Source organism: Filicampus tigris, chromosome 16 (assembly GCF_054856515.1).
Source record: "Filicampus tigris isolate MCC_2025a chromosome 16, RoL_Ftig_1.0, whole genome shotgun sequence".
In the NCBI taxonomy this organism is placed as follows: domain Eukaryota; kingdom Metazoa; phylum Chordata; class Actinopteri; order Syngnathiformes; family Syngnathidae; genus Filicampus; species Filicampus tigris.
Window position 1 is genome coordinate 7,228,056 of NC_141232.1, and position 25,274 is coordinate 7,253,329.

Consider the following 25,274-nt stretch of genomic DNA (forward strand, 5'->3'; position numbering starts at 1 on the left):
TTTTCTGCTGACATTTTTAATTAAAATACGAATTTATCCACGGATTAAAAATGAAAGGCAGAAAAAGCAAAAAAAAATGTAGCTACAATCAGGCACCAATGATACATGTTATGTCATATATTATCTTTTTTTAAGCAATTGCGATAACGCAACAATAACATTATTCAATATTCATTTATCCAACTGAAGAGGGAAAGGGGGAGCGGTTAATGTTTAAAGCCTCTCACAACCTCACAAGTGGAGCTTAAAAAAAGAAGATAAGAGGGTGGCACACACAAATTGAGTTGGTGTGATTTGAAGCAAGTATATCTGAGCATAAAGAACACAAAGAAAGCCAAATGTGTTGGACCTAGAGAAAGAGACAACATGTGGCCTGCAAAGAAGGAGTGTAAGAGTTAAGACGGCGGCGGCGCTGTTGGCGGACATGGCTTGTCGAGACCTTCCGGCACTTGGGATTGTGGGAGTTTTTTGGCAGGATGGTGGGCTTGGGGGTGCAAGGGTGGCACACTGAAAACTACAACGGAGGAGAGAACTGTGTCCATAAAAAATATCAAACATATAGCGACTTGTCCACCTGTTTTAAGGTCCGGGTGATAAGAAGTGGACTTTTAAAAAGGGAAGATGTGGAGCGACCCTGACACTGCACACTGGGGGGTGTATCGGGGTGGGGTGGGGTGTTGATATAGACCCTGTTTAAGACTTTGGAGGACAGACGTGAAGACGTCCTCACATTCGACTGAAACTTGACGGCGATGACAATCATAACAAGTAGTGTCCTCGTGCTGTCTCGTGACATTCATGCAGAATTAACGTGGAAAAGCAAAATACAGAAAACCCCCGTTATTTGCAAATTCGCCTAATCGAGATTTTTTTTTTCCTGAAAAACTCATCTAGTTACAGTGCCTTGGCGAAATTTGGAGCTTTTTTCTGTTACGCCCTAAAATGCCACACGATTGCACCAAAGCTCAGATGAATTGATGTCTGGAAAGTATATTGAAATAACATATTTTAAATGCTATATGAAGGCGAATCGATCCTCAGATTGCTTGTTTGGGCTCATAATGTGGAGATCTGCTCCCTGCAAATAGCGGGGGATTACTGTAGTTGTCGGATGTAAACATTTGTCGTCTCCTCCTCTTGTGTCCCCTCAGCGGATGTAGACGTCCCTGCCCCAGTCATCCTGGTTCTTGTTGCGGCCCTTGTTGGCCACCGTGTCCAGCGGCTCCTGGCAGTAGCGCTCCCTCAGCTTGGCCCGCCCGTGCTGCTGCTGCCCCCCGTGACTGGGCGCCGGCGGCTGGTTCAGGTTCTCCTGGTCCGGCTCGGCTCCCTCGTCCTCCCATGATGCCTGGCGCCCATGGTGCTGCGCCAGGTGGAGGCGGCTGCCCCCTCCTCCGCCGCGGTAAGGCTCAGGCTCCTCGTAGGGGTCGGTCTCAATGTCCATGCAGGAGTCTCCGGCCTCGGTGTACGCCGAGTCCCGGCTGCCCTGCGTCTCCGAATCGAAGGTGTCTTGCCGGGATAGGCCGCGGCCGCTGCCCCCTCGGAGCTGGCCGCGGGAGGAGCGCAGGTACTGCTGTTGCTGATGTTGTTGCTGAGGTTTTCCCCCGAGGTCGCCGTGGTATTCGCTCCCGCCGCACTCCGTGCCCTCCCGCTTGGGGGGCTCGCCGTGCACCAGGTTGGACCCCTGTGGCGAGTCAGTGGCGAGCCACGTGCACGGTGACCATGCAGAGACAAACAGTGTGAGTAGTTAGTTAGGGGATGCAGGTTGAGCACAAGCAAAAAACACATTACAGTTTACAGTCGAACCTCCAAAGTTGAATACCCCCAAAAGTGGTAACATCCAATTTGTCAGAATCAAGGCTATACTAAAATATTAGCTTGTAAGTTACAACGCTAGTATCAGATATCCTCTTTCAATATTGAAATAAATAGAAGCGTCATTAATCCGTCCGTGTTTTTTAGTAAGGTAAAATATCATTCTATAATACTGTACTTTCTAAAATCTTTTTAGTAATAACACAAGTAAGTAGAATGTAAATAATTAAACAGTTTGGGCAATTGATTTCATTGTGCTGTGCCTTCAGGTGTGCTCGTCTTGGCCACCAGGAGGCAGTATAATAAAGTCAACAAAGAAAAATGGTACTTTTCTCTTCTACGCCTACTGGAGTCTACTACTCAGTAAGATGCTGTAGTAGTAGTAAATTTTCCTACACAATAAAGAATATATGCTTGTAAGTATTGTTATATTGTCGGTTTTCTTGCGTTGCTCCACGGTTTGTGTTCAAATCTCCGACTCCTGTTCTAAAACTACAACCAGAGATGCTAACCGTAAGCATGTCTGTGGCGCTTTTCCACTTCATGTTAGCATTTAGCAAGTGTGCCGTTTTTAAGGCAAGGTTGTTTCAGGGCCGAGTAGTTTAACTTATTCTAGTTTGATCTTTTTTATAATATAGAATGAACCCAGTTTTTACCCTTGTATGACAGTTAAGAATGTAAAAAGAAGTTAATTAAAACGTGTTGATAATTGTGTTCTGATGGTGATGTGATTCTGATTTGAACAGAGTAATCCACCGAATTTCATCTTTGGAGATTCGACTCTGTGCTACTCTTTACAATACTATATATACTAACCTAAATTGTACTATTTAACAAATTTGCAGGTTAAAGTGCTGGTGTAAACATGCTCAAAACGTCCATAGAAATATGCACAAAAGTGGTCAAGGCAAACCAAAACACACCCAAGCAGTTAATCGACACAACTGTGCCACCCTCTGGCTCAACGAGGTCATGGCACCAAACAACAGGTAGGTTACCTTTTTACACTAAATGTAAAAAAACATTTTTCTACCTTTAAATGGTAATTTAGTGGGGATCTGTTTTAAAATATGTTTTTCACACCAAGACGTTTGTGGTACTAAAACAGGGCTGGGCAAACTTGATATTTTATAAAATATTTGATTTAAAAAAATCATTTGTACATGAGGTAATGTTTAAAAAAAAAGAGAAAAAAAAGTTAAAATGTCTATGTAAAATGTGTAAAACTTTAATTTTGATTTTAATAATGATTAATTCAGATGTAAAATTGTCCATTTCAATATTTTATTTACAATAAATCAATTAACCAATTATTTAATAAATGAATTCATACATTTTAATGAAGACACAAAAGTACTTCGCATTAATTTGTCATTTTTGTCTCTAAAATTGGTCATTTAAAATGTAAAATTATTAAAAAATATATTTTTACTATACATGTGATAAAATGTTCTTTTTTGTCAAATAATTGGTTAATTATCCATCCTTTTTCGTTACTGTTTATCCCACTCTTAATTATTAATACATTGATAACATGTATTACAATAAAAAAAAAAAAGATTTGTCATTCTAAAAGTTTCATACACATTTGAACTTTGACCTGGCCCATCTGTCTTGTTTCAAAAATCGAATGTGGCTCTTGAGCACCAAAGTTTGCCTAGCGCCTGATATTGAGAGATTTTTCATAGCCAATAGCTCAATCAACCAGACAAGTGTTAGATGCATAATGAAACTGCACTTTTGGATTAGTGTTTTGTTGTTTGTTTGTTAAAAGGTATATCAGCGGCAGCCTGGACCAAACTGGGCGCCTTTTCCAATTGAGGAGGAGGCAGGCATGACTTGCTGTTTTCAGGGGCGGCGCCATGGCAACAACGGGGGAGGACAGCAAACCGGAGAGCTGCTGGCGGAGGAAGAAGGCCACCGAGGTGACTAAACGAGGGCAGGGGATTTGGCTCTTAATTGCAAAGAGAAAGAGGAGGGAAGCGGAGCCTTCTGAGTGTCTCCGGATTTCCACTTTGGGTGAGATGGTCTTCATTTAGCAGGTCTCTGTGTATGTTTTTTTTTGTGTGTGTTTTTGGTTTTTTTGACGAGTTTCTCCTCCCGCGTTCAGGCGGCCAGAGTCTGAGTGGTGTGCTGGACTGACTTCAGAGGGTGTGCTCGTCCTCTATGCCCTCAGCGGCGGCGTGGCCGTCCAAATCGGGCCACAGATCCATATTCCTGCGCAGCGAGGTGAGCACCTGTACCTGCAGGTTGGACACGGGCTCGGGCGAGGCGGCCAGCGCCGCCGTGGCCATGGTGCGGTTGAGCAGCGGGTTGGGTGGGTTGCTGCTGGGCGGGTGCGTGGCCTTCCAGTAGGCCTCCAGGTAGTCGGCCAGGTGCTCGCAGGCGTCCTCCAGCTGGTTCTCATCCAGGATGATGTCGAATAGTTCCTGCAGGTAGAGGAGATGCCAACATTGCATTAGGAGCAAATGGGGCAGTGACCCACTGGATCTCGTTACAGTGATCCCCCCTTAGGAAGTATATAATTGCCTATAGATGGCGGGAAAGCACTATCTTTGTCTAAATGAAACCCCTGGACTCACTTCAATATAGATCCTTGACACCATGAAGTGCCAAAGCACTAGGTTTGTCTAAATGAAACTCCTCAATTCACTTCTACAAGGTTCCTTGACACCAACAATGCAGCAATACCGTTTGAAAGATGAGCCACGGTTGAAAGTTGAAGGATACATGGATTGTAATTTCACTCTTGGAAGCTGAATTTTGCTGAATTGTGATGTTAAAGTCTGGCAAAATTCAGAAAGGCTTGCTCACAGACACATTGTCAGAAATAGGCAACTCACAAAAGAATTACTTGGTTGTTTAACTTCACACTTATTGTGTAGTCAGGTTCTCCAAATTATTTGTAGACAAGCTGTTAAATAGTCAATTTTCTATAAGTCTCTTTTCAGACTTTTGTGTTGAATCAACAGAATTGTGAAACTGGTTGACAAAAAGAAGACTTGGAGCAATGAATCTTCATTGCTATGCCTTCTAGATAAGATTTTTAGCAATAGAATATCATTTAAATACAAAAGCAACACTCAAGCTTTTGTCAAAGTGTCAAAAGTGAAGACTTACAGGGGGGCACTGAGCCAACTTGTCTGCCGCCACCATCTGCACGTTGAGGTGTTTGGCTTGGGACTTCCCCCTGGATTTGATGAGCCTCTGCAGAACCTGGGAGCCATTTACAACCCCACAAATGGTGAAAATTTTGAAAATAATTTTTAATGCACTTATTCAAAGACGCAGAAATTTAAAATTTCAGCCCTGGACAAATATGGGGAAAAAAAATTAATAATAATAATTAAAAAAAAAAAAAAACATTGTCACTGTCTATTGAAAAATACCCCAATTTATGGTGACAATTTCCGTTGGTGACAACCAATCATTCTGATTGGTTGAATGGTTTTGTTACTTCCCCTTTCTGATTTGCTAGCTGACAACCAATAATAAGCTTAGCTAAACGTTGCTATTTACTTAGATTTGTTACTGCTTGTATTATGAGTATGTTGGCAAGGTTGGTATGTGTGCGTTTTATTTCAGAAAACCACAACTGTGGATGTAATGCTATATATTTTTATGAGAAAAACGGCACTCTTGGATATTATACTTGATAAAAACACGCAGCAATGACAATTAAATACAACCAGCTAGTACTACGTACTTGTAGTTCCCTCCAGAAACAAAGTACTTCCCACCACTAACCTTAGGTGATGCTATCTTGATGTAGACGATGATGGGAGCCAGCGAGGTCTTGGCCAGCTGAGACGGGTGGTTGATGGTGTCGGCGTCCAAGGCCACCAGCTGCAGCGTGCGGGCCAGCTCGAAGATGCGCTCGATCTCGCTCTGAACCTCAGCTACATGCAGTGCGGCAAACACATGAGAGGAAGCGGTGAGAGCAATGACAAGCAGTACTTGAATACTGTGTTCTAACTGCTTGGTTAGTTTGAGATCATGCAAGAAAAACCCAGTGTGAACTGGCTCAGATCACACGTTCAGTTCCATTTATGCACAGCTAAATGGAACGGTGCACAGCATTCTCATTCTGTCGCCTCCCAAACATTACGGAAATCCTCATGTTGCTTTTCTCTTCTTTAAAAAAAAAAAAAAAAAAAATACATGAATAAAATATGACAGAAGGAGGCAGTTGAAGAATGAGATGCCATAATAATACGGGCACACATTCTCATTAACATGACAGAAGCCAATGAAAATAAACAGTTGGCGATTAGTGTCCAAAGCGTGCTGTGCTAATCTGAATGGTCCCTCCGTACTCGGTGGAAATGTGGTTAGTGTTGCCATCAAGCGTGGCGCCCTCGCTTTTGAAGCGCTATTGAGGCCGGAAGTGGAGGCAAGGTTTCCATTAACCTCCGCACACACACGCACACACACGTACTGATTGGTTGCAAATTGAAGTGAGAAGCTTGCCCCCCGCTATTCCTGGACTTCCCACAGTAGCTCCACGAGGACCATCTAAAGCGCCTCCACCCTCACACAAGGTGTAGAGCGGAATGAGAGTATCAGCTTGCCACTCCGGTTTGGCTCTCGCTCGAAGAGAGCAGCTCGCGGCCCTTGTGCCCTCCTACGGATATGCTTTTTGGTTTCATAACACTTTTTTTTTTTTTTTGGGGGGGGGGGGGGATGGTAGTCTTTATTGGAAGCTACAGGCTGTCACACAGAGAAGTATGAGGAGCAGCAGACAAGGCAAGCAGACGGGCAAATAAAGTGTGGGGGATGGGAGAGAGTCAGGAGGAAAAGGTGGGCTGGGGCGGGGGGTGCATACATACCCAGGACATCTGATTCAAGAGAGGGTGGAGGAGGAGGAAGATGATGAGGAGGGTGGGCCAAAGGAGGTGGAAGAGGAAACATGGGCGAAGAAGGACAGAGAGACAGGATGAAGAGAGGTCAGACTCAGGAATTTTGGAAGAAAATTAATGATGAATAATTTTGTCAGGTTCTGATTCATGGTCCTGAGTACTTGAATTATGTTTGAATGCTTAACTATTTAGTTAAAAGGACATCATATGTTCTATGCTCCTCCACTAGTCAAAACACGGCATTCTGATTGATATTGCGTTTGTGGAATATGAGTTAAGCAGCAAAATCCACACATTTTTGTCCATGTCAGGGGACGGCCATTTTGCTACTTGTTGTCGACTGAAAATGACATCACAGTTGCTCAAGGCTCAGGTAACAACCAATCATGTCTCAGCTTCAGAAAACAGGTGAGCCTAATTTGTTGTTTGGAAGTATATCTTATCTGATAAGACAACATATAATAACACAGATGTTTGCTGAACAAAGTGGTATGACAACAACAAATATTACAATTGTGTGTGTGTGTTTTGTGGGCTTACCCAGACTGGAACGGGTGCTGGAGCGCTCGATGATGGTGTGTTTGCTGGGATTATTGAGGACTGAGCGCTTGGCCAGCGAGATGTCCGCCGTCACCCGTGTGATGGATATCCTGCGACCGGGAGGCAGTCGGTTGGTTTAAAAAAATTTTTTTTTTTTTTTTTAAACGCCGCCGAGGACAGACCACTTACCGTCCCTCGAACTTGTGTTTCAGGAAATCAAAGAGAGCCTTCTGCATCATGTCTGTCACCTGCAGCACAGTCAGCAATATTGACATTGTCAGAGAGGTACTTGGAATATGAATATGTATGAAAAAGTATCGGGACACATAGTTGTTACACCTGTGCAAATATGTGGATGAAAGTATTGGGACACACTATGGTGTTTATGTAATTAAAATCATATCAATCAATCACACTAAGGTGGATTCAAGTATGGGGGGCATGGATGGATCTCTTACACTTGTGCACAAATGTGGACAAAAATAATTGGACAGATGGTCATGGAGGCTTCCACTCTTCTGGGAAGATTTGTTCTCTTTTTTTTTTTTTTTATATACAAGCCGAGTCTTTGCTTCGTTGAATTTCTCAAATTGGAGCTTATGAGATGAATGTCCCGTGAGTGAGCTCACCTCGTAGCCTTTGAGCGACGGTCCGACCAGGATGATGGGTCTCATAGAAGGAACCACGTCATAGGGTGGTACGTGCTCCATCTGTGAGAAGGGACACACATCTTTTAATACACTCACAAAAGGACCCGCGGCCACATCCTGAGAGCATTTCAAATCAATATACTTTCATCATGATTTAATGACTTCTGTGAGTCACTTTCATACCAATTACAGGAACTTCTATTCCTCTGTCTGCTGTCAAACTTAATTAAAGTCTGCTTAATTATGCCCAGAGTACCAGGGGAGCTGTTTTTTTTACACTCACTGGCCAAAACATAAAGTACATCTGATAAAAGTTAGGAAGTACAACATACGAACGGAATAAAAGAAAATTCCTTTTCAGACATTTTTTTTGTATTTAAGCAGTATAACTTCCGTAAGCCGTAAAATGGACTGATCCACAACATGGGTCAATTTGACCCAACGTTCTTGGTTGTTTTTGCAGAAAACAACCCAAAAATGGGCTGTTTTGTACAAGACAATCCAAGAAAGTGGGTCAAATTGATCCAATTTGCGTATTGGTCCATTTTTGAGCCAAAATTGTGTTATTTTTAACCCAACTGTTTTTAGAGTGTGTTATCTGCATTTGTTCTCAGCATATTTATTAGCAATAGAGTACAAATTAGTGCAAGTCGATTTACAGTGTCCACTCCTAAATGTTCTACTCTGCCCAGTGCTGCTAGTAAAATGGGTAGAATAATACTCCCCAAACTGGTCGCCAGCCAATCGCAGAGCACGTATACACAAACACCCACAGACAAGTCAGAGTCTTCAATTAACCTACCATGCATATTTCTGGTGTGTGCGAGTAAGATAGAGCATCTGTAGAAAAATCATGCAAGCACGGGGAAAACATGCAAACTCCACGCAAGAAGGTTAAGGAGCCCAGATTCGAACCTCCAACTCAGAACTGAGTGCTCAACACTTTATCACCGTTCCACCAATACTTGTGGTAAACATATTCTTATAGTTAAACTTTCCTCCCAAAACAGCAGTATTACCATTTTACAGTGAACCCTCATTTATTATTGCAAATACATTCCAGACCCACACAAGACAGGTGAAGATCTGCGATAGAAAGATAAGGTAAAAAAAAGCATTTAAAAAAAAAAAAAAACAGTTTTACCACTCCCACACACCTTGAACACATTTAAACTTTGTGGTGCAAATCTGTAAATCAGAAGTTTTGATACATAACTGGTAGTGAATCTTAATAAATTGTGCCGAGGGTGCAAAAAGTCTATATAAGCATGTTTGCACTCTTTGTTGAAGCAAAAAAAAAAAAAAAAAAGGTACATTAAGCCTTCAACACATATACACATTGCCCACGCATAGATGAGCCACGCTTTAAGCTTATTCTTACATTGTGACTCATGACAAGTATGATTCAAGCGCTTTCCCTCTTCAAAGGTCCCTTTTTCCCCCCCAGGCTCAACACAGCACCGCCACGCAGAATGGGGTGAAAACAGAGACTCCAGAATACATGGTGACGGCAGAAAATCTGTATTCCCGTCATGCCTCCTCTTTCTGTTGAAAGCCATTTACATTATATTACATTACATTACATAAATCTCTTTCGGCCTCATTTGCATCCACACGGGCTATAAATACATATTTAAAAAGGCTCCTAATGGTTCTCGTCCGCGCGGGGCCCGGCGCTGGAGTGGTGTACATAACAGCGGTGTATTAATAGTGTTAGCACAGTGCACAGTGGACTGCATGGTGTCAAGTACGGTGTACAGTAACGCTGTCCCGCTCCACCGGCGCGTTTACATGCATTTCGACTTGAGTGATACGCTTTGGCATCGAATGCAGAGCTTCCAGAATATCGGCTCTGTTATCTGTGCACCCTGACTCAATTTTGCTAATTGACGACTACAGTATGTGTGTATAGTTTTATATGTCTCAGATATGCTAATAATTAGCTCAGGATTATCCCTTCCCTCATTCCGTGTGATGTTCAGGGTAGTAATTGATTATAGATTAAGTCTTCAAATCATTTTAAGGGAAATGGTTTATATAGTATGGATATATATGTATTCTACAAGCACAGCAATGGTCATATTTTACTCTAATGGCCACTTAAAAATGTAAATACCTAGATATTTCCGTTCAAACAGATCTTCCCGCGGGGCCTCCGTCTCCCACTTTCGTCACAAATGGAGATGAAGGCATGTCGGGAAGCATCAATGGACATGGACCTGCGGCGTCGCCATGGCGGGACAGAGTCGCGAGGCTTGGCAAGTGATGCATTTGAATGCATATTAGGCTGTGTTGGGGATGGGAAACACTCCCTCTCCACTGAATGAGTTTCTAATTTTGTTGTGCTCTTTAGACAACTAATGATCACTAACGCAGTCCATCTCATTGTGCTGATATTTATACGGTAAAATGTTCCATTTATAGGGGACTGTTTATTTTTTGCATTCAGTTGTTTGAAGTTTTACATTTACCGTTGCATCTATGCTAATTTCTGTTCGTCATTTTATGGCATTTTACATTATATGTTAGCATTAAGATTTTCCTTGATATCTGGTTTGTTTGAACATTTCAATGTTTCGATGTACAATTCCTCTTGTCGTGTCAGTTTTCCAGATTGAAGCAAGCACACTGAGCCTCTTACTGTATTTGGAGAACTGTGAGCGTGGGACCAAAGGAACATTTTTTTTTTTTTTTTTACGTGGTGACGCTATCACAGTTTTTCACCTGCCGCTAGGTCTAGAATGTATCACAGAGGATAAACTTGGCTTCACTGTTTATTGATCAAGGAGTATACAGTTTTTTCAATAGAGACAATGCTCCCAAAAATGTCCCCTTTTGTAAATCTCTCTGATAAGAATGAAGATGTTAGTCCGGTTAGGAAAGGAAAAGCGCACTCACCGACTTCTGTTTCTGTTTTGCCGGACCGCCTGCATAAGATTTCCACAGAACATGCCAGAAGACACACAAAAAAAACACACACGCGAGCATGGTTAGTCATTGGCAGGTTAGCATTGAGGGGAGCGGGGTGTTACAGTTTATAGCGCCTTCCTATTAGAGTTTCAGGCAGCTGTGAGGTGTTAGTGGAGGCATCTTAGATGAGTTATGGGCAGAGGGGCGGGGGGTTCAAATCAGGCAGGTGGGAGGAGGAAGGGAGGGAGGGTTGCTGGCAAAGGCGAAAGCATCCAGGACCCCTCTCCCGCCGCCCCCGAATCCCAAACTCCAGTCCCATCACTTCCTAGTGTTACCTTCTTAAAGAAAGGCAGCCGGTGCGTGTTGGCCTGAGGTGAGGTCACGCTGCCGGACATGCCCTTGGGGGAGCGAGGGTCCCCCTGCGACTCAGGGAGCTCCTCGGCATCAAGGTCCAGGGGGTCAACGTCATAGGTCACAGTGGGCATGTCCACGTGCGCTGATTGGGAGGCGGGGGGGGGGGCAGGAGATATGGGGGGGGCGCAGAGGAAAAGAAGCGAAAGAGCAAAGACAGTGACAGAAATAAGGAAAAAGGGGGAAGATAGATGACGAGATGTGAGATGCATTAAGACGGAGGCACCAAAGGAAAAAAAAAAAGGAGACGTCATTGACAGGACGTGTGAGGAAGGAAATGTCAGATTGTCACGAGAAAACACAATGCCGCATGAATGCTGAGTGATGCTTGAAGAAGGTAACGCATTGAGGACAACAAGCATTCAGCACACAGCAGAACGTGAAAGCCAAAATCATTTCTAGTCATTTGTTCATATTGAATATGAATAAACAATTCCCTGTTCATGAGTTTTGAATAGTCCAAATGCTGAATAGAATCTTGTCTGATTTCAATCTGCTTTGCCGCTATTATGCGAAATAAAAACGTGTCAGTAATTTTTTTTTTTTTTTTAATCCCAGAGATTATTGTGTGCGAATGCCTGTCTGAGAATTCACTCACAAATGAGAGCTAACTGATGTGGCAACAAAACTGCAGAGGAAAGCCTTAATTCAAGCAACAAAAGCTGAGTGACGTGAGCAGAAAATAGAGACAGAAGAAGGAAGTTATCGAGGAACGGGCGGGTTTTTTTTGTGTCAGAACCTCTTGATTTAACACGGGGTGGGAAGATCGGTTTCCAGGCAGAACACCAGAACCTGTGACCCGATACTCCACTGAGTGATGCTCTGATTGGCCAATTATGCTCTTCATATGAAAATGTACACATTTTCTTGACCTCACCTGTGCCAGGTGGGGTGGGCCTGCGCGTTCCCGTGGCGACATCCAAGCTAGAGCTTCCTCCGGATTTACTAAAACAGGACAAAAGGACATATTTTATCTTTAGCGACAATTTGTTTTTTTTTACAGACATGCAAATCTGAAATGGGTGCTGACAATATAGTTTCTTGTATTTTTCCTAATCCTGACCTGGAGCTGAGTCTGTTCTGTCTCATCCTCTGCTCCTGCAGAAGCCGGGTGTTCTCCAGCTTGACCGGGCTGGGGATGAAGCCCACCTCGCAGCCCTCCTTCACCAGACGCCCGATCCACCAATCGTTGTTGTATTTCTGCACGCGTAAAACCGACAGCCAGGCATTAGGAGACCATCTCCGAGCACAGGTTGGCGCAAACAAACCTCTTTGATGTGTAGGAAGTCTTTGGCTTCGAAGGATATGGCCATGCCCTGCACAGGAACGTCGTCGCTGGGGCCCGGGTTGTAGCCCACGTTTGTCCGCACGGCAAACGCAACTGGTTTGGTCTGAGCAAAAATAAAGAAACGTTCAACAATTTTCATTCAACAGCAAGTGTCAAAATGGCCGCACTCTGGGCTAGATAAAAACAGGTCAATTTTTCTGCTTAATTCATATTCCAGAAGTGAATTAATTAATTAACAGAATGCTGCGTGTAGACTAGTGGAGGCGCATACAACATATTATTGTAAAGGAAGGTTTTGACTTGACTTCCCTTTTATGTAGACTCTGACATGGGACCCAACCTAAATGGATTCTTTTAAGGCCATTGCCACTTCTGATATTTGACAGAACAAAACTCAGATAAACAATTAATCAGTTGATTAATAAAAAATATATACAGTATATATAATGAATAACAGAAATTATTTTTTTGTCCCTTAATGCTTATAATAATAATGATATGAATTACAGAAACAGCATTTGACTGTTTTACAGTATTTTGTCCTTTAGTAACTAAAGTAAAGCAATTTTAACTTTACAACACAGAGAAAAAATGACAAAAATCTGATTTGTTGTTTGTTTTTTGGGGGGAGGTGTCATTATCGTTGCCTTATCTTGTAATGTGTTAATGTATTTAAAAGCAAATCATTAACAGATCTAATATCAGGCCCTGGTCTGAAATATTTTTTTATTGTCAATTACATACAGTAAAATATTCAGTTTTGACAACTTTGCACACCAGAAAAAAAAAAAAACTCTATTGTAATCCTTGTCAGATCGTGTAATCATCCGCAAACATTGAAAAAAGTATTTTGACAAAAAGTAAAGAGTAGAAAGTGCAGACATCTATTTTAAACTTTAAGGAGGAAAAGTAAAAAAGTTAAGTGGACGACCTTTGCTTTCTCGAGCGTGGCGAGGGCCTGCCTGTCCGCCTCCTTCCTCAGGGCCTCGGGATCCTCCTCCAGGGACACGTCAGAGTCCGACGGCCGGCTTGTATAGGAGTCCGCCGAGCCCTGCCGCACAAGCAGAAGAGTATGAGGGACGTTCCCTGCGCTCTTTTGCAGTTTGGCCATCTTTTCCAATTTCCTGCCTACTGTACTTGCGCGCCTGTCGAGATGACTACGCGGCCCACATCGTCGTTCATATTACTGTAAGAACTGAAAGGTGACTCGCTGTAATTTGAGGTGCTTTGGCCGCACAACAAAAGGTAGAGTCAGCCATGCAGATAAGCCGTCTGGTACACACCACCACTACACACACATAATGGCCCGAGGACCGGACACTTCATTGGCTATAACTGCACATTCTCATGAGAGCCAATACAAGAGCTGGAGGCTATTAAGAAAGCCGCCTTAAAAATTTCAGGCAATTTTGCAACCAAATTATTAAAAATACCTCTCCGTATTATGAAGTGGAACTCAATTTATTTATTTATTTATTTTTTAAAAATCATAGATACTCAATGTTTGTCAAGTTAATGCTTGGAGATGTACCTGGAGATGTCTTTTCATCTATTTATGTAACCGGTGCTTTTCAGCCCAAATTGATCATTATTATGTAATGTAAAAATATATACACTCTGGTTCTTTTCCATTCTTTGTCTAATTAGTGACGTGGTTACTTTTATTACTTTTTAAATTTATTTTACTTGTATTTGGGGATACAGCAGGTTTTTTTGACCCTTTGAGGACATTCAAGACCTCTCAATAAATAGAGAGTGGGTGCCATGGGCTCTGTGTTACTTCATAATATATTCAAAACATTTTGTGATGTAATTTTTTTGTACATGATTTTTTTTATTTATTTTTATTTATTTTTTTACAGTGACTGCAGCTTGCATTCTGGAGCAGTTATTAATGTCAACGACCAATGACTGTGGATGGAAAAAAAGTGCTACCTTTGTAAAGGTAAAACATTTTGACGCGGCTCGTGTATTGCATTGTGCAAGTGTACCTAATGAAGTGTCTAGTGAGTGCATATTTTTCATGGAGGGTAACTTGACTCCCCGCCACTGACCACAATGCAGACACCCGTCCCACCCGTAACGTGTCGGCCCAGCAGTGTGAACCTCTACTATGGAGTGTTTAAGAGTCAAATTTATATAACCACCTCTCATTGTTTTTTCTTCTTTTTTTATTTTAGCCCTCTAGTGCTTTGTAGGTGGTGCTGACAAGAGCGCCGACAGCTGAGTGCGCCAAGCAGAACAAGTGAGTCATGAGGTGTGGGCCTCCAAAATAGAGGTGAGAGAGCGCAAAAGATGACACAAGCCATATGTAACCGACATATTCCCTGCCGGCAAGTCAACTGCACGTGTCAGATTTGAAACACCATCTTTGATGTAGTGACCACATTGCTGTTCGATTAAGTCTGTGTTTTGAGGTCTATGGTACAATAAGTGAAATCCACAGAAATATCGAAATACTCCCGAGGCATGTTTTTATAGCATTTATGGCACTTATTTTTTAAGGTCATTAAACACACTTTAAAACAATATAAAGGCATTCAAACACATTTCATGTATCGAGATAGAGCAAGAAGAGCAACGGCTAAGACCAAAATATTGTACAGACAGCGTAACAGTGCACCACTCGCTGTGTTTGGAGTAAACGAATCCTGTTTTTTTACAAACTAACAAACTTAACTCACATTATATGGTATTTCAATCATGAAAAATTAGTTCATGGCATTTCAATTAATTTCAATGGGGAAAATGGACCTGATTCATGACTAAATAAGGTTATGAGTGTGGTCACTGTCCCAGAACGAATTAACAATTTTGGGTGTGCATATATACACTAAGTGTGGAATGGATTTCTGCATGTTTGTGTAAGGAATGAGTGCAAACCATTATTATTATTATAATGAGGAATGGGATCGGAGTCCAAACGTGTTATTCTACTGGCAGCTTTGAAGATTTGGTTACTGGATGCTTCGGGGATGCTGTAGGAGGCAAAAAAACAACAGCGTGTGTGTGAGGAGAGCTTTTGGCTGCGTGTGTGTGTGTGTGTGTGTTTAATGTACCGCGCTGCCTTTCATGACGGTCCTCATCTCTCTTTGTGCAATTCCCAACCAAACGACAAACACCAGAGTGTTGATTCTGGCTCAACCACCTGTCGCATTGTGCCGCTCCGCAGACTTGCATGTAGACACTCCCTGTTGCCGGGGCGACGGCACTCTCACTAATTCCCGGTGTTCCTCCACACATACACGCTTACGCACACACCGTCCCCACTTCCTGTTGCATCTCGGCTCATGTAATGAGGATGGCACCAGCCGCCTCCGCTGACCAGCTCTGACTCATCCTCTGGGAGCATCCCGACAACACGGGAAGTTCAACAGAGCTTTTAATGGCTGACCTTCGAGGTGGGGAGGGGTGAATTGTACTAAAATAAAAGGCACAAGGATGACGTCTGAAATAACTGACAAATGTTTGAGTCACACAGCTTGTTGAGTCGACTAACACACACAAATAAAAAAAAGAATATATAGGCAGCTGTGCCTCAATCGTGTTTATCCTTATTAAACATTGCCAGACATTTTAGGGCATTTGGAATTTTGCAAGACTCTCAGGATATTGTATTCAATGATTATATATGCACCAAATCTACCACATGAAATTACAGACTCTTTCCTTTCACCAGGAAAAAAAGTTTGATTCTGCCTTTTTCTGTTCTTTTATAATCGGCAGCGGAACAAAAGTAGGTTTAACAAAATGCAGCCGTTTCCCATACACAAACACACAAACTGGGTTGATCTCAGCTAGAATGGTGCATCGCTGCCATCTACTGGTGGTTGTGTATCAGTAGAGTTGGTTCCAACCTTGAAATTTACAGTGGATCAGCATCAGATTCTCACCCACCCATCCCTGTTGAAAAATGTAATTGACAAGTATACAGTGGGAATAGGGGCCAAGCTGGCCTGCTATTAGTCAAAATAAGCGAATTGACGCCCATTGAAACGCATTGGAAAAAAAGTCTTTTTTAACCTGCCCCCCTAACTTAACCAATCAGACATGAAAGCCTTTTTAAATCGTCTTCCTCTCTCCCCCTTCCCTCATCCCCTCCTCATGTCACCGGGGCTGGCTCTAATTTAGCCGCTTGCTTCACTCCGCATACAGCTCCCTGTTCAAAATAGCTGCGAGTCATGTGACGGCCCAACCGCTCCGCCATTGGCCGCCGCCAGGCTTGAGACCCCCGCGGTGTCATAGTAACCACCTCAGCCGCATCCGTGTGCAGGAGGAGACGGGAAACTTGAGGATGGTTGTGGATGAATTTAAACGTGTTGTAAATAATCCATCACACTAAAATCTGGTGTGATGCCCTTGACCATCAACATTGCGAGAATAATCCAGAGAATGGTGAAAAAGGGAGGTGGTCTGTCAGACGAGTCGCATGCATTGTGATGCATTCGCACCTCCTTAGCAGTGATATTGAATAACTAACTCAGTGGGGGGAGGGAGAAAGCCAGGCCAAGCAGAGGGGCACAGTGGTAAATGGACAAGAGCTTCGACTAATGAGGGTCGAGAAGCATCGTCACCGCGCAGCAAAGAAAAATGAGTTCACGCTCCCCGTGGGTGCGTTCTCCGGAACCTGTGGAAACGGCTTTCAGGCAAGAAGCAGAACGTCAACTCGAAAAGCAGCTTAGATTGGTGAATCGAAAGAGTAAGGGAGAAAAGATGGGACAGTACCAAGAAACGTCACAAATCCCCCGCTAAAGATATCTACATCCCAACATATTTGCTTACTCCTTGTACAAAATACATGATAGAGTTTAAGATATTAAACAGTCTGAAAACAAGGGCTATAGAGCCAAGTGATTGGACCACTTCTGGTGTGGACAAACTCCAAAGACGGAAGACATTAGGTCCAAGCCTAAAGTCATTTAATCCAAGTCTCAAGGCTTTTGGTCTGACTTTAAAGTAAGTCCAAAGACAACAAGTCTAAATTAAAAGCATTTGATACAATTCTAGCCTAATTTAGTCCAGTCAGAGTCATTTGGTCGAAGGCTACAGATAACTGGTCAAAGGCAAGTCACAAATAATTAATCTTAGATCAAAGCGGTTAGTTCAAATTCAAAGCAACCTTCGAGTCTACTCTTAAATTTGCAATCGTTTCGTCAATATCAAAAGGCGCGTGATCAAAGCCTGAAGCGGTCATTGAGTCCGAGTCCGACAGTTTTTAGTCCAAATCTCAAGCAAGTCAAATATGAATTCATGTTAGTCTTCTTTAATTATGTTTGCTTGAGCAACGAGTCCAATACGAGTGGATGCGAGCAGTGAGGCAATTGATGCATAGTGTTCACACAAGACACCTGATGATGATAGCATCCGAACGCTAATAGTCACATAGGGTCATTTACTGCCGGATTATTCAAGAGCAAGGAATCCTAAAGTAAAACAAAATAGCGGTAAATGTTGTATTTGTTTTGTGCTTAGAAGTGGTCGGCAAGACAAGACTGAAGTGCCTGGATGCCACGCGGCGGAACAAAAGCAACTGATCTACAATAACAAATCACGTCTGAAGCACACGGAGAGCGGCTGCGGGCGGCCATCTTTATTTGCTCTGTCACAGCGGTGCCATGGCAACAAAGTCTGAGGGTGTGGAGTTCACTGGAGATGTGAGTCATGCATTCCTTTTTTTTTTTTCACGACAATACTATAAATATGAAAAAAATAATGTCACTGGCAACTTATAGGAACATCTATACCATATATACCTTATAAGGTTACAAAATTATTACAAACAGCTCCTTGAATGATGCAGTATACTGTAGCTGTACACCGCAGCAAACTACAACCACAATAATTAAAAATATTGTGCAACGAATATCTCGCTGACGGTATCAATACAAATCGGGGATTATTTCTTCTCTAAAGGCATAGTTTTGGATGCAGCTGCAGTATCTCATAAAAAAAGCTTTACAGATAAACTGTAGATAAAGAATGCATGTATAAAGTCATGTGCAAAAAGTTATTATTACTAACGCAACAAGAATCTGCTGTAGAAAAGCTGGCAGTTGTAAAAGCGTCATTTTGGGAGACCTTGGTAGAAGTTTTAAAGCTATCATAACATCAACTGAAGCTGAAACATTACTCTATTTTGATTTAAGAAAATACAAAATGTATAATACAAAGTAGGACGTTTATCTAATAGTGAAAATAACTCCACTCCCCATAAACTTGTCGCGCACCGTTAGTAAACTAATTACTGACAAGACATTCATCGAGTATATTTCTGTAATTCAAATTTAGTAGGAAAGCATACGATATTGCATACTGAGATTCAAACAACTGTGTTATAAAAATACAGAAATATTGACCATAACATGCAAGACTTATATTCAATGAATAATTTAACAGGATTCATTTCTGATGCTTGTATCACTTTGTATACAAATTCCTGAAGTTTCCTCCCAAAGTACACCATCATTTTTACAGATTAGCTACACATTGGTCGGTTCTATGTGTTTATAAAGTTAATAAAGTCCCCCCCTATGAAACGGCCACAAAGCTGTGCCGGAAAGCTGACTGGTCAGTGTGCGTAGCACTAGACGCAACCGGTGGGACTGGAAGTCTAAATTAAAAACACAGAGCCTTCCCAGCAGCTGTGACCGACCCAAAATGGAATTACAAAGCAAGCCGCTGACCCGGAGTTATGGTGCTATCAGGACGCAGGGTGGCAAATTCATATTTCCAACCCGAGTTACTCCATCTCACAGCAAAAAAAAAGCACCTGCCAAGGCAGTTAGTCCAACAAAAGGCCGCCGAAAAGTCGACAAGATTCTTCTTACCACGACGGGCCGCTGAATCCGCTCAGTCCTCTCCATGCCTCCTTTGCCACACTCTCCTCACCACGGCCGACCCAGGGGGGGCAGTGCCGGAGTCCACAAACTGTGTGTGTGTGAAATGGCAACTTGTGTGCGTGTGTTAGCTGGACAAGTGTACATGAGCAGAGAGATCCAGAAAAGAGTGCGGTGTGTGTGTGTGTGTGTGTGAGAAAAGTAGGAGACGCTCTCTTAACCTCCAACCCCTTTACGCCCACCCCAACCTCACCGCGCTCTCCCGTATACCTCCACAACCCAAAGGAACGTGAACCTTGTGTAAAGGAAGGGAAATGGAGCCAGCGGGATGGGGGTCGGGTTGCAGGACTTGTGCTACATTTGCAAACTGGGGAAATATATTTAGCCGCCGGCCCGGCAGGAACAGGGACGTAAGTGCGTCGAGGCCAAGGAGGAGGCTCGGTATGCAGCCGTCAGCCATCCAATGCCCCAGCTGACGTGGGATAGGACGGGGCAGTGCCCAGGGAAACCCCCCTCCCCTCTGTAGCTCGCTCTCTCACTCTACTGCTGCTGTGATCTCTCATGGACGCACAGAACTCTGTCTAGGATCACTTGGAAGCAACTGGCTGTGGACAACCTCGACTGACGAAAGACCATTGGTCGAAGTCTGGAGACATTTTGGTCCCAATCTGAAGCAATTCTAAAAGCGTTTGATGTTGAAAGTAATTTGTTCCAAGTTTAAAGCAAGTCTTAAGGTGTTTTGTTGCTCTGTTCCAAAGTAACTAGACCAAAGCATCTGGTCTACAGCAGCCCTACAGTCATTTAGTCCAGGTTCTGAACCAAGCTCAAGTTCCAAGTAATTTGCTCCAAGTCTAGAGCAAGTCTTAAGTCATTAGGTCCAAGTCCAAAGTCATCTCACCCAAGTACCAAGTTATTTAGTTCAGGTCTAAAACAGATGTAAAGTCACTTAACAACTCTTTAAAATCTTTCAAGTCAATTTCAATTCTTAAATCAAGTCCAAAGCTTTTTGGGTGCAGGTCTTAAACCATTTTAGTCCAAGTGATTTTTACTGGGTGCAAGTCCAATATCGTCTTGTGCTTTTCAAATGAAGGTCTAAAGTCAAAAAGGTCCAAATATTAATCTACAGCTCAGATTCTAAATCAAGTTTGTCAAACAGATTGCTTGTCCTTTCACGAGGTAAAGGAAGGATGCCTACAAGCAGCTTGATGGCGCTCTAGTAATCTGGAGCCATTGCGTCCACTAGAGGGCAACCTATTATCCGATCAGCAGGCGCCTGTAGCTGATGTCAACATAGTCAGCAGGCGAAGGTGAAAAAATGGAGATCCGCCAGTTGGTCAGACTGCAGCAACTGGGGCTCTGCTGGCATTCTTATGTCACCACTGACAGAAGCACTGGACCAGTGGTTCTAAAACTGAGCCTGTCATGTTGGTGCTGGTAGCAGTGCATGTCAGATAGCGACAATAGAAGAATATGTCATTTATTGAATAATTTGGTTGAAATGTGAAAAAAAGGTCATTATGCATGCATGTGGTAATTATGTTTACTTAGCATCGGTGGGTCCTTGGAAAATGTTCTGCCCTGTAAGAGGTCCCTGGTCCTAAAGGTTTTGAGAACCCCTGCTTTAGACATGTCAACCAAGACCTGATTTGGTCTCATTTCCCCTGCTTTCATGATAACAATCAGCAAAATAAACCTGCAACTGGTCCTGATAAATTTGTCAAGTCTTATGTCTTAAAGTACGGTTAAGTGAAGATAAATGTCTTCTTAACAACCCTGCCAACTTTGAATTAAAAAAAAAAAAAAAAAAAAAAATTTAAGTCAAGTATTTCAAATTAGGCTTCAAAATGGTAAAAACACTGTGGGCATGTTCACTGAATACGTTGACACCACGCTCCGTTCAACTGTCAATTCAATACCACTGTCTAAAAACGTTCTTATGTCTGCAAATCCCTACATGTTTGAGCTGCATAAATATATCTGCTTAAAGCCTTTAGGTGGCTGGAATTACATCCCAACGAGCCTTCACAGGGCTTTTCACGCCCTGATACGAGGCGCTAGTCACCAGCTAGCTCACAAGCTAACAGACTAGCGGAGCTGACGCCACGGACCAGGCGGGTTCGTTCGCTGCATCGCCTTCTCGCTTGGTGTTGTATCGGTTTGTAGGTCCAAATAACACTTCAGAAAAACCCAACTATTTATTAAAACAGCAGCACGCGCTAATGCTTTACATAACACAAAATACATAAAAGATAGGAATTTAACACCACTCTGTTCTATAAATTGTGGTGTCCAGAGAAGATGCATTTTCGGGTGTAGTCACAGCTAGCTAGCTAGCTAACTGTGCGCTGTAGCGGTCGAAACTATATACTGAACCGTAGTGGGGAAGGGGCGGCTCGTGCAGCTCACCGCAATGAAATATCTGAATTCACTTCACAGGGTCTTTAAATAAAATGAGTCTCAGTCCTAAATAAATGCGAATGTTGTGATACTATTCTCGATGTATCAGTAGCACAAAGTCACATCCCCTTCCAACATAGTATGTCATTGCCCAGGAGAGCGCAGCACACGTCAGCATCATCCGTGGCAGACAGTCATCTTCATCGTGTTTTTGTTGAACTTGACGCGCGAACGAGGCTACGCAAACACGTAGGCCGCGGTGGCGCCCACGCACAAAAACAGAGCGCCATCCAAGCACCGTCCCCCTCGCATCTCCATCCCACTGTGGCTGCGCACACGGGGAGATTCAGTGGCCTGGTTGCCATGGAAACCAAGCCCCGGTGTACCAGCCAGCTCCGCCGACGGTTGATCGTGTGTATCTGTGCGTGTTTGAATTGAGTATGCTCTTGCGTAGGTGTGTGCGAGACTATAATGCCTATACGGCGCCTGGCTTTGAGCAAAAAGAAATGAAAAATAGGGTGACTGTACAAAAACCTATAGGTTCGCCTACAAGCTTTTTGGTGGTAGTGTTTTTCATATGAAAAGGCAGGAAATCAGGTGCATGCCATTTATAACAGGTCCTGTTATAAACCAGAACAATATGGACATTTCATAACTCTGAGTCACACGTCACTTGAGCCAAGTCATTAGTTTGAGTCCTAAAGCTTGTATTGAGTCACTTGATTCAAGCCTAAAACAATATCCAAGTAAATTAGTAAAAAGAAGATTTAAAATTATTATTTCATCCCAGTCGAAAAGAACTCCAGAGTCCTTTGTCAAAGTCTTAAGTCCTTTGGTCAAAAGCAAATTCATTTGGTCTAAATCGGGAGGAAGTCCAAGGTCATTTGACTCAAGTTTGAAAAAGCTTGGACCCAGCCTAAAGCAAATGCTAATTTTTTTGTCATGAAGTCTAAAGTTTACGTAAATTAATTTGGTCAAAGTTCACAGTAGGTGCCAGGTCAATTATTCCATTTCAGAAGCAGGTTTCAAATCATATGGTCCATGTTTAAAACCAACCCAGACTCAAAAATACTTTAGACGAAGTCTAAAACAAGATTAATTCATTTAGACCTAGCCCAAAGTGACTTCACCTAAGTGTAAACCAATTCTAGAGCAATGAGGTTGACATTTATTCTGGCGCTTGATACCAAGTCTAAAGCTGTAAACCTTAAATCACTAGGTCGAGTCAATTAAGTCTCAAACTAGTCTTAAGAAATTTGGGCCAAGTCTAAATAAAGACCCAAGTAAAAAAGCGGATCTCGTCCAAATCAAAAGCCAAACTTAGTTCTATCTTAATTTTCCCAAATCTATCGCAAGTTCCAGGACCTAGTCCATTGTAATTCTATCAAAATGTAATGCAAACCGACACTTATCTGGCCGCGGTCCGAAGTAATTTGCTCTTAGTCTGAAGTAAAAGGCAAGCCATTTGGTACAAGTCAAGAGCAAGTCTTAAGTCATCTAGTCTTAGTCATACAACGCTCCAAGTCTAAAGTACTTGGTCCCTAGTCTTGATTGAGTTGAGGAATCATTCACAGTATGACATCGACGTTATACCATAGACAAAGTTGCAGTTTTTGGTGTTGTTACATTTGTGCAACCGCTACTATTTGAGTCTGCGATGTGATTCTCAACAGGGTGAGGCTCCAAGTACCCAAGCGGGACGGAGGTTACCTGTCGGACAAAGCTGTTGGACGTGGTGTCGGACGAGGTGCTTCCATCGGAGCGCTTGAAGCGGCTCTTCCTCTTGGCGTACTTGCCCTGACGAAAGAGAGAAGGGTGGGTGTGGGTTTGAAAGAGAGAAAAAAAAAGTTGGCCTCCACACAGTCATTTATCTTAACAGATCGTTTAAGCCCCGGCCACTGTATGCGATGGAGTTGTGGATAAGGCGACATTAGCCTGAGAGGGAACACGCGCGCGCGCACACACACACACACGAAATTCATGAGCAGCCGAGGCGACTCCTCATTTTTCATGTTCTGTTGCAACCCGCTAATCAGATTGGCGGACCCCTGCCAAATGGGTTCTATCCGGGTTGGGCAGAGGCCGCTCATTACATTAGAAGCCCACCCTGCCCACATCGCCATGGTTACGCAATGCCGACTAATCATGTTTGCGGGGAGACGGCCTGTTCGTCTTCTTCCTGTGTGAAGAGAGTAGCCGCTGCATCAGACGAAAACGCACCGCCTAACGTAATGTGCGCTTGTATTACACTCAGCGGACACTTTATTAGGTACACCAGCGCAATCAAACCACAATTAGAAACAGCTCTCGGTATGATGCAGTTCTCTTCAATACTACTGCAACCACGGTAATAAGGATACTGTACAAAGAATACTTCTCTGACAGGGTCAGTCAAAAATGATCATTATGTTTGACTCGGCAGGTGTAGCTACCGAATTAAGAGGCCTGTGGGTGTGCATTACGTCAGGGCGGGATAGCAGGCTCACGCTTACTTTTCTTGTTCTGCTGGTACAAAGAGTTGTGTTGATTAATTGCACATGTAATAATACTCCAGACCCGCAGGTGGCAGCAGTTTGTGTTCATCGTTTAAAAAAAGCCATAGGTGCCATGGCTCCATAAAGTCTGCCTGAGAGCAGTAGTAGTTCGCAAACTTTTTCTACTGAGCTCTCTAAGTACCACCATAATGACTTGCGTTAAAACACAAAAAAATATAAGGGAGGGGGAGGAAAAACAACAACAACCCTAGGCTGAGCCCTTGTAAGGGGAGCACAATATGAGTTTGGAAAAAAATAAATCAACAACCAAGCATATATTACTTCACGACACACAGACTAGAACCTGTGGAGGTGGGGTCGGGGGGTGTCGGAGGGGGACATTACAATCCAACCTGCAGAGGGCAGAGTTTGCAGCCAACAGGGTGCCACCACATCCCATTCTCCAGGTGTGCCATAATAGGAAGGAAGGGAGAGGGGTGTATTGCATATAAAAGTAGTTTAAAACAACAGTCAAATGTAATGTAAAATACATCTTAACTGTACAATATACTTCTGGTATCATTTTTCTTTAACGTTAGTAGCATTAACAAATGCCTGTGGGTGCAGTTTTTATGCACCACGGGGGCGATGCAGCGATGTGCCAGCTCCTTGTCAGTGGGGAGGGGGTAAAAAAAAGGACAGGCAAATGCCAGCAACAGGAAGAGCAGGGGCTTCTTGTTGGTAAATTGTCAACCAGATTAGAAGTAGTGTATAATTAAAGAGGAAGCAAGCAGAGGTGTTTATTCAAGTGGAAGCCCGGCGGGGCAAACTGCCTTTCCTGGCCCCCGGGTGATACCTTTCAATCGATGCAATTAGTTTAATCACAGTTAGATGTAATTCCAACAATTTTGAATGTCTGGATGGGTAGCACAAAATAGCTGCGTCAAACTTAAAAGATGTATCATCCTATGGCGACCTATATCGAGCTAAGTGGAGTAGTTGCTCTTTTAGGATCTAAATGGTCTTCAAAACATCAGATGCAAGAAGACTTTAGGGTTTTAGACACCTCCAACACAAAATGACCGAGTTAACTCAAA

The 25,274-nt window shown here is 43.0% G+C and overlaps 1 protein-coding gene and 2 long non-coding RNA genes across 4 annotated transcripts in view; 2 read left to right on the top strand and 1 right to left on the bottom strand.

Moving 5' to 3' along the window:
• cacnb1 (calcium channel, voltage-dependent, beta 1 subunit) overlaps positions 1-25,274 on the bottom strand; it is a 27,889-nt gene continuing 2,615 nt past the window's right edge. Inside the window, exons 2-14 of one of the 2 annotated variants that reach the window (XM_086055057.1) lie at positions 23,414-23,500; positions 13,402-13,521; positions 12,451-12,573; positions 12,246-12,382; positions 12,060-12,127; positions 10,760-10,788; positions 7,841-7,921; positions 7,401-7,459; positions 7,212-7,321; positions 5,560-5,711; positions 4,933-5,028; positions 4,056-4,241; positions 1-1,681 (exon numbers count right to left, since the gene is read on the bottom strand). In XM_086055057.1, the coding sequence (XP_085911183.1) occupies positions 1,148-1,681; positions 4,056-4,241; positions 4,933-5,028; positions 5,560-5,711; positions 7,212-7,321; positions 7,401-7,459; positions 7,841-7,921; positions 10,760-10,788; positions 12,060-12,127; positions 12,246-12,382; positions 12,451-12,573; positions 13,402-13,521; positions 23,414-23,500 (1,782 nt within the window). In that variant the 3' untranslated portion in view covers positions 1-1,147. Of the gene's footprint in view, positions 1,682-4,055; positions 4,242-4,932; positions 5,029-5,559; positions 5,712-7,211; positions 7,322-7,400; positions 7,460-7,840; positions 7,922-10,759; positions 10,789-11,106; positions 11,268-12,059; positions 12,128-12,245; positions 12,383-12,450; positions 12,574-13,401; positions 13,522-23,413; positions 23,501-25,274 lie in introns of both variants that reach the window. The other variant, XM_086055058.1, reaches the window with a different exon arrangement.
• On the top strand, positions 2,140-3,974 carry LOC147134417 (uncharacterized). Its single transcript, XR_015090067.1, has 4 exons — positions 2,140-2,228; positions 2,658-2,801; positions 3,587-3,831; positions 3,923-3,974. It is a non-coding gene; the product is annotated as an uncharacterized LOC147134417 (long non-coding RNA).
• LOC147134418 (uncharacterized) overlaps positions 14,320-25,274 on the top strand; it is a 14,216-nt gene continuing 3,261 nt past the window's right edge. Inside the window, exons 1-4 of the long non-coding RNA XR_015090066.1 lie at positions 14,320-14,415; positions 14,651-14,748; positions 17,943-18,124; positions 23,377-23,518. This is a non-coding gene — a long non-coding RNA (uncharacterized LOC147134418). The remainder of the gene's footprint in view (positions 14,416-14,650; positions 14,749-17,942; positions 18,125-23,376; positions 23,519-25,274) is intronic.